Source organism: Lottia gigantea, assembly GCF_000327385.1.
Source record: "Lottia gigantea unplaced genomic scaffold LOTGIsca_9, whole genome shotgun sequence".
NCBI lineage: Eukaryota > Metazoa > Mollusca > Gastropoda > Lottiidae > Lottia > Lottia gigantea.
In genome coordinates, this window is record NW_008710950.1 from 2,739,897 (window position 1) to 2,759,172 (window position 19,276).

Consider the following 19,276-nt stretch of genomic DNA (forward strand, 5'->3'; position numbering starts at 1 on the left):
TATTACCAAACGTCACCATTTTTTATCCGCCGAATTTCCTTATAATCCCAAGCGGTAATCGGAATTCCAAGTGTCGTCTGCTAGAATGTAATCCAACGAATGAAGTCACGTGATCAACTAGCGGATTCTGTGTTAGCAGAAAATTTCTATGGAACACAAAGTGGACCATATTCTTATGTTATTTCAGTGACTTTTAGCAATAAATCACGCTACGTATCTTATTTTGTCAGTCACTATTTTTTTTTAAATCGTGGTTCTTTCAAGGAATTGTCACTAGTTATAATGAATTGATATTAAAGATAAATACTAAGAGAAGTTAATTATACCACCCGGTATCCATACAACGTGTTTTTCTAGACTTATTTATAGATCAAACATTGTACACGAAAATAAGTGACGCATTCTGACGCCGTTACCGAGTTGGTTGCTCATGAAATATGAGTCAAAGTGAAGGATTAATAAAAAAAATCGAAACAAACCAATTTTAATCATTTTGTAGAATATCTGAGGAAACATTTAAGACATCAAAGATTTTTTTCGTTTTTTTAACTTTGACGAAATTCGGTGTTGAATCCTTATATCCACGAAAATAGGTTACACCACTGTATAATAGAAGAAGAGGTGTCTTGGCCAATCTTTTTTTTAACTCCCAACTTTCTGGGCTAACCATCCTCAATAATTACCTTAACTTTAATCAGCATTTTTTTTTTATCAGTTTTCTTTCATACAAACCAAACAACTCAGTTCTTTGAACAGAAACAAGAGATTAATCAGCGTTTAGTTGATAATAATTACGTCTGGTTAATTTGTCTTAAAAGTACTTCCGCTTCATAATCGTCACGCAAACGAAAGTATACTTGATGGTCATTGGCCAAAAATGTTCTGTTCGAACGACATCATTAGTTTATTCATTATTATTGTAAAAAATAGGAAGGATGAAACCCAACCATGTTTTACTTGATATTAAGAAAGATCAAAATAAAAACAGCAAACCGCTACCTTCTTAGATACAGAGAAAGAGCTACTTTTGTACGATATCAGAGATTATGGTTTGCAACCTCCCATTTGAATATCACCACGAACGCATTTGGTTCTCCGTGCTCTTGAAAATTGAGACCCCCATTCAGTACACCATTGAGGAAGGGAACTGTGTGGAAGTTGTTGCAGCTTTGTCCATTTTACTTTTAGTGTCTAAATAAGAGGTTTTGCAGTAACAACAAGGTGTTTATATTTATCCCTAATATTTTGTTCAATGACATGATTTATTCGTTCTGGATCATCATAGTGATAAATGGGGGCGATTTCGATAGGCCTAATGTCGTGTGTTCAGTTCAGAAACAATGTCACGTGATTTTTCTACTTACAGTCTTAACAAATTCGTTGACGCGAAATTTGATACAGTGGTGTAACCTATTTTCGTGGATATAAGGATTCAACACCGAATTTGGTCAAAGTTAAAAAAACGGCTGTTTTTTGCAGGGCGTTCGATGAACGCCCTGCTTTGTTTTCTAACTGTTTTTTTTTTTTCTTCATCCCGGGATCTTAGTTCTCGGAAACGGCAACGGGTACGGCAAAACGGATTTCACCATGTTTTCTAACCTGTGGAGAATTGTGGAATGAATGTAAAACGAAAATTTTCTGAGCAACATGAAGCGACGCTAGCAACAAACAGAAAATCGGCTCAAGAGGGCATGTTTATCAACCGATTTTGATCGGGTTTCTTTCATTGTATTTCTTGTAACAAAGGGCAAATGATAGCAGTTAAAAATTTTTGATTTTCGAAAATTCGCTGCATACTTTTTTTTGCCGAAATTAATCGAAAAATACTATTTTGGTTATTATTTGGCGGATTGACTTGAAACTTACATAGTGTAGACCGCCAGCAAAGTGGAATAAAAGCACACATTCAAAATTTTTTCATTACTTTCGGTTTCGATGTTAGTACTTCCGGTGGCGTCACTTCCGGTGGAATTGATTTATGTCAGAAGTGACATATGCATTATATTACCAGCCTTAATACAAACCTTTTAAATTAAAAAAAATCGTACCGGAAGTAACATGTTTCTCGCCATATTGGTTTGCCTCATTTTTGCCCAAATCGATTCCCAGAATTCATTTTTAATCCGATTTGCGTAACGTTTGTGTCAAACGATTTGTTCAATGTTTGTCTACAAATGATAGGAAGCATAATTTTGATTTTCTGTTTTGCCTTTTCTGTACGACCGGATTGTTTTTTTCAAAGTTTGAAGGCATATATCTCATGACCTTGACCTTTGATGACCTTCATATTTACTGTGATGATAATTTGTGACCTTGTCTATCTGATGACCTTTTGACCTTTGGGGTCAGATACCTATTTCCGATTTTACAGGGATCTAAATATGGACCATTTTGAGCCTTTAAAGTGCTGTATCTCGGTCCCTAATAGAGATATGGCAATAATTCTTTCGATTTTGTAATGTAGAGATTCTCAGCTTTCCATAGATATATAACATGCATACCTTACATGCAAATTCAAAACTCCATTCACTTAACATGGGACTATTATTAGATAAATCGGCTAATTAGATTAACCTTGCTGTCAACCCCAACAGAAATCAAATTTTAAGTTGTTTTAAAGATACCCTCCCTTTTATATTTCTTAAAAATGATCTTTGTCCAGTTATGGTATAAAATTAAGCTCTCAGGTGGATTGAATCATGTCATACTTTAGTTTAAGCGCACGGCAGCGTATTGAAGGTATACCTCCACTTAATTTACCAACTTTCTTATTTACTATCCAATTTTCATCAAACTTGGTATGTATGTGTATAATCCAATTCTAAATTTGATGAAATTATCGAATTTGCGTAGTGCGCCTGCGCATTGCCAACTTTCTTATTTACTATCCGATTTTCATCAAACTTGGTATGTATGTGTATAATCCAATTCTAAATTTGATGAAATTATCGAATTTGCGTAGTGCGCCTGCGCATTGCCAACTTTCTTAGTTACTATCCGATTTTCATCAAACTTGGTATGTATGTGTATAATCCAATTCTAAATTTGATGAAATTATCGAATTTGCGTAGTGCGCCTGCGCATTGCCAACTTTCTTATTTACTATCCGATTTTCATCAAACTTGATATGTATGTGTATAATCCAATTCTAAATTTGATGGAATTATCGAATTTGAGTAGTGCGCATGCGCATTACCAACTTTCTTATTTCTTATCCGATTTTCATCAAACTTGGTATGTATGTGTATAATCCAATTCTAAATTTGATGGAATTATCGAATTTGAGTAGTGCGCATGCGCATTACCAACTTTCTTATTTCTTATCCGATTTTCACCAAACTTGGTATGTATGTGTATAAACAAATTCTAAATTTGATGGAATTATCGAATTTGCGAATTGCGCATGCGCAGTGCCAACTTCCTTATTTATTATCCGATTTTCATCAAACTTGGTATGTATGTGTATAATCAAATTCTAAATTTCATGGAATAATCGAATTTGCTTAGTGCGCATGCGCGTTACCAACTTTCTTATTTCTTATCCGATTTTTATCAAACTTGGCATGTATGTCTATAAACCAGTTCTAAATTTGATGGAAATATTGAATTTTTGTTGTGCGCATGCGCATTACCAACTGTCTTATTTCTTATCCGAATTTCAGCAAACTTAGTTTGTATGTGTATAATCGAATTCTGAAATTGATGGAAATATTGAATTTTTTTTGTGCGCATGCGCATTACCAACTTTCTTATTTCTTATCCGAATGTCACCAAACTTGGTATGTATGTGTATAATCCAATTCTAAATTTGATGGAAATATTGACATTTTGTTGTGCGCATACGCATTACCAACTTTCTTATTTCTTATCCGAATTTAATCAAACGTGCTAGGTATGTGTATAATCCATTTCTAAATTTGATGGAAATAAAAAATTTTTGATGTGCGCATGCGCATTACCAAAATTGTATTTCTTATCTGGATTTCATCAAACTTGGTCTTTATTAATTGACAAATATTCTTTTATTCTTAGTCAATATACTTTAAACTCCAGGCACTTTTGGATATTTAGATTTAGAGATGCAGAAAAGTATTTACATCAATATAATTGCAATAGACCATCTTCGTATGTACCTGAATGTCGTAACCCGCCCTGCATCAGTACTGTTATTAGAACAGTTCTAGTTTTTTTTTTTTTCCTTCACTCTGGGAGCTCAGTTCTCGGAAACAGCAACAGGTATGCAAAAACGGATTTCGCCACACTTTCTAACTCGTGGCTAACTGCGTACTGAATGTAAAACGAAATTTTTCTGAGCAACATGAAGCGACGTTAGCAACAAACAGAAAGTGGGCTCTAGTGGGCGTAATGATCGACCGATTTTGCTCGGGTTTCCTTTATTCTACTTCTTATAACAATGGACATATGATGGCAGTCGAAAAAATTTGATTTTCGCAAATTAGAAATTAATCGAAATATGCTATTTCGGTTGGTATTTGTCGGACAGATTTGAAACTTATATAGTGTAGACAGCCAGCATGGGGGAATAAAAAAACGCATTCAAAATTTTTGCATCACTTCCGGTTTCGAAGTTAGTACTTCCGGTGACGTCATTCCATTGGAATTGAGTTATGCCCAAACTAACATATGCATGATATTAGTGTTATTAATACAAACCTATTAAACTACAAAAAAAAAAATACTTACCGGAAGTAATAATTAGGCTGCCATTTTGGTTTGCTTCATTTTGCGAAAATTCCTATTCAGAGGCCATTTTTTAACCGATTTGTGTCATTTTTGTGTCAAACGATACTATAAATGTTTGTCTAAAATTCGCGGGAAGCAAAATTTTGATTTTCGGTTTTGCCTTTTTTATACGAACGGATGTTTTTTTTTTCATAGTTTGAAGTCTTATATCTTGTGACCTTGACCTTTGATGACCTTCATATTAACTGTGATGATAATTTGTGACCTTGTCTATCTGATGACCTTTTGACCTTTGGGGTCAGACAACTCTTTCCCTTTTTATAGGGGTCTAAATATGGACCATTTTGAGCCTTTAAAGTGCTATATCTCGGTCCCTAATGGAGATATGGCAATAATTCTTTCGATTTTGTAATGGAGAGATTCTGAGCTTTCCATAGATAAAATACATGCATACCTTACATGAAAATTCAAAACTCCATTCACTTAACATGGCGCTATTATTAGATAAATAGGCTAATTAGATTAACCTGGCTGTCAACCCCAATAGAAATCAAAGTTTTAGTTGTTTAAAGATACCCTCCGTTTTATATTTGTTTTATATGACTGTTTTATGGCCAGTTGTGGTATATAAATAAGCTCTGGGTGGATTGAACCATGCTATACTGTAAGTTGATCTTACAGAAGCACATTAAAGGGATACCCCCACTTAATTTACCAACTTTCTTATTTCTTATCCGAATTTCACCAAAATTGGTATGTATGTGTATAATCCAATTCTAAATTTGATGAAAATATTGAATATTTGTTTTGCGCATGCGCATTACCTACTTTCTTATTTCTTATCCGAATTTCACCAAACTTGGTATGTATGTATATAATCCAATTCTAAATTTGATGGAAATATTGAATTTTTGTTGTGCGCATGCGCATTACCAACATTCTCATTTCTTATCCAAATTTAATCAAACATGCTAGGTATGTGTATAATCCAATTACAAATTAGATGGAAATATCCAATTTGTAATGTGCGCACGCGCATTGCCACATTTCTTATTTCTTATCCGGATTTCATCAAACTTGGTCTTTATTAATTGACAAACATTCTTTTATTCCTAGTCAATATACTTTAAACTCCAAGCACTTTTGGACATTTGCATTTAGAGATGCAGAAAGGTATTTACATCAATGTAATTGCAATAGACCGTCTTATACCTGAATGTTGTAACCCGCCCTGCATCAGTACTGTTATTAGAACAGTTCTAGTTTTTATTTATGTCTTAGATGTTTCCTCAGATATTCTACAAAATAATTAATATTAGTTTATTTCGATTTTGTTTATGAATCCTTCACTTTGTCTAGAAAAACACGTTGTATGGATACCGGGTGGTATAATTAACTTCTCTTAGTATTTATCTTTAATATCAATTCATTATAACTAGTGACAATTCCTTCAAAGAACCACGATTTAAAAAAAAATAGTGACTGACAAAATAAGATATGTCGCGTGGTTTATTGCTAAAAGTCACTGAAACAACATAAGAATATGGCTCACTTTGTGTTCCATAGAAATTTTCTGCTGACACGGAATCTGTTAGTTGATTGCTAGTTGATCACTTGACTTTATTTGTTGGACTACATGTAAATTATTAATCCTTTCCGGAAATCCATGAATAATAGGTTTTCACGAAATTAGGTTACTTGACTGTAATTAATAATTCAATTTGAATTACCGCTTTAAAACAGTTACGAATAGCCTTAACTAGAATTACTTAAATTAGTTTTTCTACTAAAACACAAATCTCAGTTAAATCTACTGCTTGACTGCATTGATTCTTTTCACTAGTAGGCCCTAGGCCTATTCAAAATTAAATGACCGGGTCATGTACGTCTTGTCACATGATAAACCAGCGTTTATTTCCCGATAATGATAACAAGATCCACATTCATTCCTTATATTTACATTGGTTTATCTTTTGTGATAAAATACGCTAAAATGTTCTATTTTGTAATTGTAAAAATACCCGAAACTTGTTGCTTAATTCACCGATATCTGTCAATCAAGTTCACTGACCCGCCCCTAACAATATAGTTCTATAAATAGACAGTCTTATTTGGATGAATTATCAAATATTTATTATTCCATTGAAATATTAACAACAATTGTAAATTTAAATAAATTGTAAAATTAGATTAGACTCTAGGTAAAAAACTTGGGTCAATCCTTGTTTTTGTTTTCGATGTATTCATATGCCTGATTGTCACGTGACAAACTACAGTTACTGGAAAATAAACGCCGGTTTGGCTAACTGGTTTATTGAAGGGGGAGATAGTAGAAATGTAAATATAGTGGTGTAACCTATTTTCGTGCATATAAGGATTCAACAATGAATTTCGCTATAGTTAAAAAAAACAAAATTTTTAAAAAAAATAGTGACTGACAAAATAAGATACGTAGTGTGATTTATTGCTAAAAGTCACTGAAACAACATAAGAATATGGCCCACTTTGTGTTCCATAGAAATTTTCTGCTGACACGGAATCTGCTAGTTGATCACGTGACTTCATTCGTTGGACTACATTCTAGCAGACGACACTTGGAATTCCGCTTACAGCTTGGGATTATAAGGAAATTCGGCCGATAAAAAAAAAATTGTGACGTTTGGTAATAAGTGAAATCCGCCATTTTTGTATTTGTCAAAGTATACATTAATACATTTTACCCTGCTTGAAACTACTGGATTCATTCTACTAGCTGATATTGTAGAGATAACACATGTTTATCGAAACAAGCCAATGCGGAGGTCATGCGAGGTTGCACATGTGAATTATTAATCATTTCCGGAAATGCACGAAAAATAGGTTAGCACGAAATTAGGTTAGTTAACTGTAATATAAGGATTCATCACTGAATTTTTCAAAATTAAGAAAATTTTGTTGTCTTAGATGTTTCCTCTGATATTCTGTAAAAATTATAATTGGTTAGTTTTGATTTTCTTAATGAATCCTTCACTTTGACCCATATTTCATGAGTAACCAACAAAAGAAAAATAATACATCATTCTAACTAATGACAATTCCTTCAAAGAACAATGATTTATAAAAAAAATAGTTACTGACAAAATAAGATAAGTAAAACATAATAAGTATATATTATAGTGATTTATTGCTAAATGTCATTGAAACAACATAAGAATATGGACCACATTGTGTTCCATAAAATATTTCTGCTGACATGGAATCTGCTAGTTTGTCACATGATTTTGTTCACTGGAATAAATTCTAGCAGACAAGCCTGGAAATAGCGCCGGACATCGGTCATTGACCGAAATAGCGATGTCTATGAATATAACAGTGAGCATAATACGGTTCGGTAGTCGCGTACGCACTAGTCGGAAATTGCAATATGATTTTAACATACAACTCAAACGATTGGTCATTCAGGTTAACAACATTGACATTGCTCATGTCACATTCAAAGTTTCATTAAAGGCTGCTATTGCTTAATTTTAAATGTAAATTCAGGGTGACTAGGCTCCTTGTGTAAAAATTTACCGCGTGCCAGGTCTATACTTAGTAATGGTTGAAATAAAATGTCAAACTGTCGCCTTTTTAGGATTGAAAATGTCCAAATTAAACACCAAAAAACGGTCTGTAACTGTGGAAACCGTCAACAAATGGAAGACGAGCCAACTGGCTGAAACTTTTCCAAATTTATGGCTCAAAGTCCACCAAAAAGACGGAGTCGTCCTCGAATTTTGCTGCCGCACATGTCAGATGTTTTTATCGCGTATAAAACAGATGAAAGAATTTCGTCAGGATTTTATAACTGGCTCTAAAAATCATAGATTGAGCAGTCTGAAGGACCATGCTTATTCCCGTTGCCATAAGATGTCTTATGAACTTTTTTGTCGTCAAAATGCCAATAGTGGTGGTATCATAAATACAGATTGTGATCCATCCAACATTGATAGCACCAGTGCCAGTATATCATTATCAGGTTCTAGAACGTATTCCGATAAAAGCCAACGAACCATTGGAGATTGTTTTTCTGGATTAACTAATAAAATTAAAACCCAAATATGTAAAAAGATGGAAATAGCTTATTTTGTCGGGAAGAATGAACTACCATTCACAATGTATGAAGCCATTGTAGAACTGGAATCAAAACATGGCGTGGATCTTGGTGTGGCCTACACTAACAGGAAACAATACTCTGAATTTGTTTTGCTCACCGTTTAGAACTTGCCCTAAAATATGCCTTTAAAGAAACTTTTTTTCAATCTATTGACGAAATGCTTCTTCGTGTTTATGCTCTTTATCATAAATCATCAAAAAAAATATCGGAACTTGAATCTTTGATTGACATATTAAAAGAGAACATAGTTTGATGAAGGGACATTTAAACCTAAGCGCTCTAATGGAACCAGATGGATTAGTTTCAAGCTATCAGCAATGCATATTATGTTAGATAAATTTGGTGTTTTTATACAACATTTGGAAACTATGGCTTCAGAAGGATCCACTAAAGATAGGGATAAACTCATTGGTTATCTAAAAAAATTGGAAATTAGTTAAAATGTTGTTACAAATTGCTTTGTTCATTGATTTATTAATGCCTGTATCTGTGTTGTCAAAAAACTTTCAAAGAGAAGATCTGGACATTGTATCTTCCTTGAATTCTCTTAGACAAGCTAAAGAGAAAATCATACAGTTAAAACACAAAGAGACCTATCAAATGGCTAGTTTCAAATTCTTGGATTCAAAATTGTTCAAAGGTGATGATTTTGTGGAGTATCAAAACGTAAGATTCAATAAGACAGAATTTGATAATGCATATGAACAGATAAAAACTGACAAAGAAAAATTAGTGGATATGTCATTAAAAAATCTGCAACAGAGACTTGAAGGGGAGGATGATATTATGTTCCAGAAAATAGCTAAAATATTGGACACTCAAAATTGGAATTCATTGGCGATTCAATGTGAAAAAGAAGAATTTGCTGATGATGATATTGTTTCACTTCTGGAACATTTCTACCTAATTTTAGTAGCCAATGGTGTTGACATTCCCATCCCAGAAATGCTTTATGAGTGGCATGACTTAGTTTATTTTGTTATTAATTACTTGAATCCAGTCAGAAATGAATATAGAATAACTTGGAAAGTTATCTTTTCTTCTCCTAAAGCAAAGAGCAACTGGAAAAACATTTTAATCTTTATAGAAATTCTCCTTACCTTTCCAGTAAGCAATGCAAAACTAGAAAAGTTGTTTTCCAAATTAAAAAGAACGAAATCTGAAACAAGGTGTTCATTGAAAGAGAATAGACTTTGTTCTCTATTGCATATTGTGGAAGAAGGTCCACCACTAACAGGCGGCTTCTGAAATTTGACAGGCGAGGTATGCCATCAGCCTGTCATTTTGACAGGCGACCTTCTATTCCTTATTTCCAGGCTTGCTAGCAGACGACTCTTGGAATTCCAATCACAGCTTGAGATTAAATGGAAATTTGGCAGATAGATTATTGTGATATTTGGTATAATTTAAATCCGCCATTTAGTATATATTAGAAATAGATAATAAATTTGACATAGCTTTGAAATGATCCGAAAAAATTTTTTTGGCGTTGTAGAGACAACCCATGTTTATCAAAACATGCAAATGCAGAGCAAGGTCACACAAGGCACACAATATTTGGTTTGCACAAAATTAGGTTACTTGACTGTACTGTTAGTCTGAAAATTGTTCTCTGTAATAACAAATTTTGAAGTGTGCCCATGTTGATATTTTTGTCCATGCAAATTCTAAGAATAGCTGCCAATCCATTTCTCAGTAATGTACAAAATTCAAAAAACTTTTTTCTTTGCTCCGAAAATCAAGTTACAAACAGTTACAATAGTGTTAACCAGGATTTTGAATCCCTTGTGCTTCATTCTTACTGTACGAGCAGATATTGTATCAAAACTATTCACGGGACATATATTTCTATGACATTATTGTGACGCTTAATAAGCCCAGTTCTACAGATTGAAATTAAAACAAAATGCCTCTTTAAAGTTAAACACCTAAAAAAAATGTTTAAAGAGATAAATTTCGATGGTAAACTGTGAAGATAAGCTTTAGTTTTCTTATTTGATAAACTTAATTTGGTGCACAAAGCCGAGCAGTACATATTATGAACTGCCTGATACCTTGACTTCATTGGAATCTTTTCTTGTATCACAATGCAGTGGCTTGATTTGATTGTGCGCTAGAGAGTACTTAATTAATTAATTAATTGAGCCTTTGACAAACATTATGCTTATAACTGGCTTATTTGTGGTTTACAGATTTTCTGTCGAGGGCTCTGATTGGCTTTATAATCCAATCGGGTGAGCCTATTCTATTGCCAGTACCGAATATGGAAATAGAAAGAACTTTCACTTAACTTGAAATTGAAGAATTATTCAACAAATAACAATAAAAGATCAGGGATAATTATGTATTGTTAAAAGTGTAAAGCATGTAAATTGATAAATGCAGGCAATTAAGAAAGAAAAAAATCAATCTTGATATCATTAAAGAAAATCTTTAAAGATGTTAATCTTTTTTTTACATTATTTTAGATGTCTGACGATTTTGATGTAGAAGCCATGCTTGAAGCACCATACAGAAAAGAGGTAAATTTTTTGTGATATCTTATTTCTGAAATTATCAGTATCCTGACATGACCTGTTCCTGTAACTAGCTGCACAAGCGAAATGGAGGGAAATGAAACTGCCATTCAGCATTTAAGCAACCATATACTGAACTTTCAAAGGGAATGTTATAAATATATTGTAAAAGATATTTCTTTTCTTTTGTTCTGAATGTTTAAAAACAAAAATCAGTACAAAAGGTTACGTTTCTTTTCTACTGTAGATCTATCAGTGTTTTAAGTGTACTGCCGTCCCTGACCACATATGTTGTAATTGGAAAGGTATAGAAATTGTGAATTTAAATCCGCAGGAAGAATAAATAGTTAAAAAAGTGATACATCAACAAAATTAAAAACTATTTTAAATGAAATGCAAATCAGTACAAATACTAAAATACCATGTAAATGAATATAATTACGTTAAATAGCCATTTAATTGAAAATATGAACAGTTACTAAACCTGAACTAAAATATCTCGTCGTAGGCCTCAAGAATGCTGGGTAAAGCTTTAAATGTTGGTATCTATCATCAATTACAACTCAACATGATCGGACAGAAATGAAGGTCACTGAACTGTATAACAACTGTCCAGAAGGTGAAAATATCTGAAAAGTTTATTTTCTGTTTTTTTTGTAAACAGGAAATATTGTAAAGAAAACCTTTCAAATTTTCTTTATGAAAATTCTTAATAAACCATTAATATTTGGTGCAAAATATTTTATTAAAACATCTTAGAATTTGATGTCCAAATAAAAATTCCAAATTGATTTGAAAGGTTTTCTTTGTTCCTTAAATGGCTTGTAAAACTTTATTCTCTTTATTCCAAATATTAATTTTTTATTTTATCTATCTTTTTCCCCTTTGTCTGCCGTGTGTTATTGATAATGTGCTGTTTTGGAATCACAGGAAGAAGATCGTGATAGAGATGATCAAAAATATGAAAGAAGTTCCTCTAGAAGTAAAAAGTAAGTATCAACTGTATAATTCACTTAGATTCATATCTAAAATTTAAAGGGATTTTAAAGAGGTTTTCTAAATCTGATATCAAAAAGGAGCATTATACCTGTGGTTTTGGTAATAACATTAACACTAAGGGTTTTATGATTTATGACATAGCTATCGCCAAGGCAAAAGATATTTTCAGCTTTTGCAATGATGAAGTCATACAATACAGCGTTTAGTTTTAGCAGAATGACAACTCTGACTGTAAGTGGGAATGTTCCAAATCCATGATATCAGTGTCCAAGATTAAGTTTAGAAAACCTCTTCGCAATTCTTTTCACAAAAGTAACAAGGTGGGTTTTGTGTCCAACATAGTTTCTTTGTCATAGGTCGGAAAACTAACTTCACATTTTCCATGTATTTTAACTGCAAAATTAGGATAATTGTACACAATGCAGTTGATGTCATGACTAATATTTCAGTTGTAAGGAAATGCTCCGACTTTAAAGGAATAAAACTGAAAAAGTTATCTTGTCCTTTTCTAATGGTTACTGGTAAGTTGTAGATAACGTTAAAATGGACTCAACTGATTGTCTAAAGTTGTTCCTTTCGTTTCTATTTTAGGCTGTGGATTAAAAAAGAAAACTTTTGTGGCTGACTAAAGACTTGTTTTCTAAATTTGTTCAATGTAATTTGTGCTTATAACTATATATTCAAATTTAAAACTGTTATAGGTTCTCTTTGGGATTTATGAGATTATTATTGAATGAACCAAGTAAATGTGATTGCTTTTGAAAGGTATGTGAGCCAAAATTCAGTTGGTTCAAAGATCTGAGAGCTAGGTTGCTTTCCTTAGTTTGCCATCGATGAATATTTGATTATCTAGGTCTGGTAGTCTAAATTTACATGGTCTCCAGTCAAGACAATTCAATATATATTGGAATACATATATTTTTTTACGGGTCATATGGCTTACTGAAAGTATGGGTTGTTGTATATTTTTAGTAGGTATTGAAATTCCACCATTAAGATTCTTATACTCTTTTAATTAAAATTCCATCTTCATTCATTTTGCCAGATCATAAGTAAAATTGAAGAAAAATATTAACCAGAATATTTGTAAATATTTTGGTTGATTAGTTGATCAAATATGGCCTTGAAATGATGCTTTTAAAGTTTTTTTTTATCAATTGATTGTTAAAAATTCTTTCAAATTATATTGGAAGGCATCAATAAAAAAAAAAGTGAAGCTTGTTGGCCTCAGTTTTGTACAATTTCTGCACAATCTTTTGAACTTTGTCAGATCTTGAGAATTTAATGTGGCCAATATGGCATGAAATGAAAATGTATTTCTATTGAATTCGTAGTTTGTAGGTATTAAGTTGCCTACTTATAAAACCTTTACATGCTTCAAAATCTTCAGGAACATGTTATCCATTTCCAACTTTGCTTGTCTTCGAAGACTTATGTTATACTGTTTATTTTTTAAAAGTATAATCCTGATGTTAATTTATTTTTAAATTTTCAGGAAGAAGAGTAAAAGTAGAAGTCGTTCAAGGAGCAGAAATAGAGATAAAAGAAGGTAATTTCAAATATATATTGTCATGATGCTGCAACAACCTGTGCTGCCACAATAGTTTGACATATGATGGTAGAAAGCCACCATATATTTAAAATGATAGAATTTAAGGTTTTTCAGAAATGTGCTGATTATCTTAAAGGAGTATTCATTTCTAACAGCAGGACAACACTGGACAAATATTTTTTTCACTGTTAAAGTAGTACTCAATACAATTTTTGTTTTAAACTGATTTGTTCTATTAAATTTGGCATGTCACTCTTCAAATACATATAGCTTAATTTTGTATTCTTCTTTCTGGTATATGAAAGATGAAAGCATTCAACGACTGCATGAAACACTGGCAGTTTTCGACTTAGAATTTATGAATTCCAGTTTAAGAGGTAGATAACTAATTTATATTAATATCCTAAATTAAATTAATATTTATTGTAGAAGTCGTGATCGAGGAGACAGAGATAAAGATAGAGATAGGAAAAGAAGTAAGGAAAGAAGGAAAAGTAGGTCAAGAAGTAGAAGTCCTAAAAGAGATTATCGTGACAGACATCATGACAGATATGAGAGTAGGAGACACGATAGATATGATAGTGGACGGTATGATAGCTATAAAAAACGAGAAGAAAGAAAAATGAGTAAAAGTCCTATAAGAATAAGGTAACATTCAGACCCATAATCATATATCTTTTGATACTCTAACCATTGAGTAAGGAATTTCTTGAAAATCTGCTGGCATGAATATTTGTCAAGAAATACAATACAATGCTTTTGACTGGTTTGTAATTATCAATATTGTATTTCAGCAATACTGCACCAACACCGGAATTATCACCAGAAGAAAAAGATGCCAGAACAGTTTTCTGTATGCAACTTTCTGCCAGAATTAGACCAAGAGATTTAGAAGAATTCTTTTCATCTGTGGGAAAGGTAATATTTTTAAAATGTAACCATATATCTGAAGTAATGTATAAAAAATGTGTTTTACACCTGCATACAGAGATTCCATTATGGCCTTTTTCAAAGTATTGAACCATAAGTAATTTTTTTTTTAAGCTGAGATATCTAGTATTTTTTTATGGTTTCAGGTACGAGATGTAAGATTAATAACAGACAATAAAACCAGAAGATCTAAAGGAATTGCTTACATTGAGTTCCAGCAAGCTGATTCAGTTCCCCTAGCTATAGGTTTATCAGGACAGAAATTACTGGGTGTACCAATCATTGTTCAAGCTTCTCAAGCTGAGAAAAACAGAACAGCCATGCCAACTCATATTCTACCTAAAAGTGCAAAAGGTCCTATGAGATTGTATGTTGGCTCTCTTCATTATAATATAACAGAGGAAATGTTGAGGGGAATTTTTTCTCCGTTTGGGAAGGTAAATTTATATATTTTTCAATCTTTATTTAGTTAGGTATTTTAATTTTTGGACTAACTAAAGTATCATAATAGTAAATATTAGTAAGATTAGTTATTTTATTTCATAAAATACAAGAGCTACATATTTTGTTTATTGTAAAAAATAGTAACTCTTACATGCTAAAGGTCATAAATTAAATTTGTGTTCATTTCCAGATAGATGATATAAAGTTGATTAAAGATCATGAAAGTGGAAGATCTCAGGGCTATGGTTTTGTGACGGTAAGCTGGTTTAATGTGGAATACAACATTTTAACCTTTGATCTCGCATATGAAAACACTGAATCAAATTCAGTTTTAACCAACTTGGTTTGTAGGTATATGATTCAAAAACCAACTTAAACAAATTTTGACATAACGCTTTTTACAATATATACCGATTATCAAATTCTATGGTAATTAGTATTAATCATCTAGTCGCGTGTCACTGAGTTCTTCCAACTGGTTTTCCAGATTAGCGGTATTTATGGCACGTGATTGGTGTTTAATAAAACCTCATCATATAATTGCTACAGAACGCATCAAACGTTATCCATACGAATTTACAGCATGGAAATTTGTGTTTATAGATAAGCGAAACTGGCTTCCAGATTAGTATTATTCAGGATGACTAGTTGATCGGTGTTTAATAAATCATTATTTGAGAATATGCAGTTTATTTAATGATCACGTGTAAGCTATCTTTCGTTCAGTAATACTTGAATTAAATTTTTCGTTCATTCGTATCCGAATTCAATCAAACAATTGCTACAAAGATATGGCACGGTAATTTATGGTTATAAATCCTAATTCTAAGGAATGATGTTATTACCATGCTTTAATAATGAAATGAATTTTAAAATTGTAAATAATCAAGAGTTCTTCACAAGGTATTGGCCCTGTAAAGTACACAGGTCTCTCATGACACTTGACAGGTTTCCTAATAGGAAGGAATATAACTCTAGTTATGGAATGCCATGTTTCAACTATCCAGATTTTCGTTCAACTGCACGATTTTATCAGGAACGGGAATGTACTGATAAACGAGGCTGCACTGTACAGATGCTCACAGCTGAGTGCAGCCTACTAATGAAAATTTTATATGATTAGAATCTTTGATTTTTACAGGATATGAATATATATATATATTGTTTGTAATTTTTAGTTTCCAGAAGCTGAAGATGCCAAGAAAGCTTATGAACAATTGAATGGATTTGAATTGGCTGGTCGACCAATGAAAGTTGGACATGTTACAGAGAGAATGGCTGAAATTCAAGCAAGTGGAGGATCAATGCTTGACGGTGAAGAAATAGATAGATCTGGTATAGATTTAGGTGCTACAGGAAGATTACAACTTATGGCTAAATTAGCTGAAGGTAAACTTAAAGAACTTATCTTTCCAAAGCAGTAGTTTAGATAATATGTTCTCACATATTACAGCTTAATAAGAAAATACGTTATATCTGTTTTGTGTCATATATTGACAGAAAATGTGCCATTCATGTCAACACATGCTCCTTAGATCCACCCTTGTGATTTTATACTTACTATATGATCTGATAGTATGTTTTAAATCAGCAACTTTACCGGTTGTATATCGAGGGTGCTTGAGTCATTAGCATGTAAGAGAAATATACCTGAGTGACTGATGTTTTGATTTTTATATACAACTAGTTCTTAGATAAAAATCTTAATCAGTACCTCGGACAGTTTTCATCCAATTTCAATGAAATTTGATGTGAATATTTATAATGATGAGATCTTGGACAAGTAAGAATTTGGCTATCTTTCGATGAATGGTTTTTGAGTTGCCCTTGATTTATGAAAAACGCGTCAAAATTTACTTGTGAACACAATGGAGAGTATAGTTTTTATCCAATTTAAATGAAATTTGGTGTTATCATTATAAAGATTAAATTTGACAATTTTTCAATCAACGGAATTTGAGTTATTGCCCATGACTTTGTAAAAATACATCAAAATTTGTTAGTGATAGAGGTTACATTTTATGTCAGAATTTTATTAAAAAATGTGTGTTTAAATCAACAATATCTTGCAATAATTAGAATTTTTGGTATGATTTGACACAGATAGGTGACTGCCCTTGATATACTGAAAATGTATCAGGAAAGTGGGCGTATCTTGCTAGGCAACCACTTGTTTTCTTTAAGCTAAATGACTATTTGTATATATATTTTTTTCAACCTCTTTTGTAGGAACTGGTTTTCAGATTCCTCAATATGCTGCCAATGCTTTGACTCAGGCTGGAGTACCTGGTGTCCCTCCAATGATGCCAAGTGGAATGCCTTCTTCAACATTACCTCAAGCAGCTCAGTCAGCTCCTCCAATAGCTACACAGTGTTTTATGTTGTCCAATATGTTTGATCCATTGACGTAAGTTTGACTTAAGTTTATTGAAACTCTTAAGAAGGCACAATTCTTAACAGGTTTTGACAAAATGTCATGCAACAGATTTTGTTTGAATGTGGCTACAAGATGTAGGTGCCAAAAACCATTTATTTGGTGGCTCATATCATCCAAGACGTGATTTAAATAAGATGAAAAATCAAGGCCCTAACTGTTAAATAAATTTCTATTATAAGGTGAACAAAAGTAGGATGCAATATCCAGTTCAAGCCTTGGTGTTTCAACTTGATGATCAAGAGAAATGTTGTTGGTTTTTTTTGTAGGGAAACTAGATTGAATTGGGATCAAGAGATACGAGATGATGTTATTGAGGAATGTAGTAAACATGGTGGTGTATTACATATATTTGTTGATAAAGCTTCTCGACAAGGCAACGTTTATGTTAAAAATCCTACCATCGCTGCAGCTGTAGCTTCAGTTAATGCTTTACATGGAAGATATTTTGCAGGTATATTTATGTGTGATTATAAGCATGGTTCAATCTATGAGAACCTTTGCAATTTGTAAAAACTGATTTGGAATTATCACCTAATGAACCCTATTGAAATATAAAATCTTAAATGAAATGTTTATGAATGACCAAAGCTGAGGTATGTTTTGTTTTTTTTCAGGTCGCATCATAACAGCAGCTTATGTACCAGTACCTAATTATCATGCGTTGTTTCCTGAATCTGTACGTGCTAATCAATTAATTGTACCATCATCACAAGCTCTCCAAGCGTCTTATGCTTCAGGATTTTCTTCAGCAATGTCACAACCAGTTTTATAGACCTCATTATTCCAGTTTAAAGAGTTTAAAATATATCTGGAAAATAATTTTACTTTCAAAATATCCAGGGCTTTACATCAATAGTAGTTATATTTATGACCAAAGTGATTTTTACTGGCCTTTGTTCATTTCCATGGGACGAAAAAAGGAAGAAAATAATAGTTGTATTTGTTTTCTTATTATCAGCTAATTTTAATACTTAAGATTCATATTGTTATTTTTTTTTTAATGTCATCAAAATGTTGAATGTACAAATTGAATAGGATAGTAATCAAGATGTGATGGTGTTATTTTATTTTGTATATTAAAGGTTGTACATAAAAGTTATTAGAATGTATTGAAGATCAATTGTCTTTAATGGTACTGGTGATTCATTTTCTGTTCCCTTGACAGAACTATTGTTTATAGACTTATACTTTTCAGCAGTGCACATTTGACTCACCTTTGCCAATGTTTGTTAGTTTCCACAAACTGAGCAGCATTCTATTCCCAATGTTGATACGAAAATCTGACTTCCTCTTTTCAAAGGCAGCGTATTTAAAGTTATTTCAGTTGCCCTGTTTCTGTAATCATGCGGTTGCAAATTCCCTTAGTCCAGTAAGATACAGGAAAAACAATTCCCACATAACTTTAGGAATGCAAACAAATATTTTAATTTTTTTTAAAATAAGCAAAATGTGCCATTTAAAACAATTGATAAGCAGTAAGCTCAAACTCAAACCTATATATTGACACCAATTATTAAGACCATCCTTGCATACCAATGCTTGAATATGTTGGCAGAAAA

The 19,276-nt window shown here is 32.4% G+C and overlaps 2 protein-coding genes across 2 annotated transcripts in view; one reads left to right on the plus strand and one right to left on the minus strand.

Moving 5' to 3' along the window:
• The window catches only part of LOTGIDRAFT_177660 (hypothetical protein), a gene marked incomplete at both ends in the record, with an annotated part of 5,077 nt that extends 4,376 nt beyond the window's left edge, over positions 1 to 701 (minus strand). Inside the window, one exon of the mRNA XM_009068329.1 lies at positions 684 to 701. Within this exon, the coding sequence (XP_009066577.1) occupies positions 684 to 701 (18 nt within the window). The remainder of the gene's footprint in view (positions 1 to 683) is intronic.
• Positions 702 to 6,117: 5,416 nt separating this feature from the next.
• LOTGIDRAFT_184582 (hypothetical protein) lies at positions 6,118 to 18,829 on the plus strand. The gene is made up of 9 exons (XM_009068330.1): positions 6,118 to 6,342; positions 11,308 to 11,372; positions 14,701 to 14,824; positions 14,983 to 15,273; positions 15,471 to 15,536; positions 16,459 to 16,669; positions 17,510 to 17,687; positions 17,984 to 18,168; positions 18,332 to 18,829. Exons 2-9 carry the CDS (start codon positions 11,308 to 11,310, stop codon positions 18,487 to 18,489), a joined length of 1,278 nt encoding a protein of 425 aa, XP_009066578.1. The 5' UTR covers positions 6,118 to 6,342; the 3' UTR covers positions 18,490 to 18,829.
• The last annotated feature ends 447 nt before the right edge of the window (positions 18,830 to 19,276 follow it).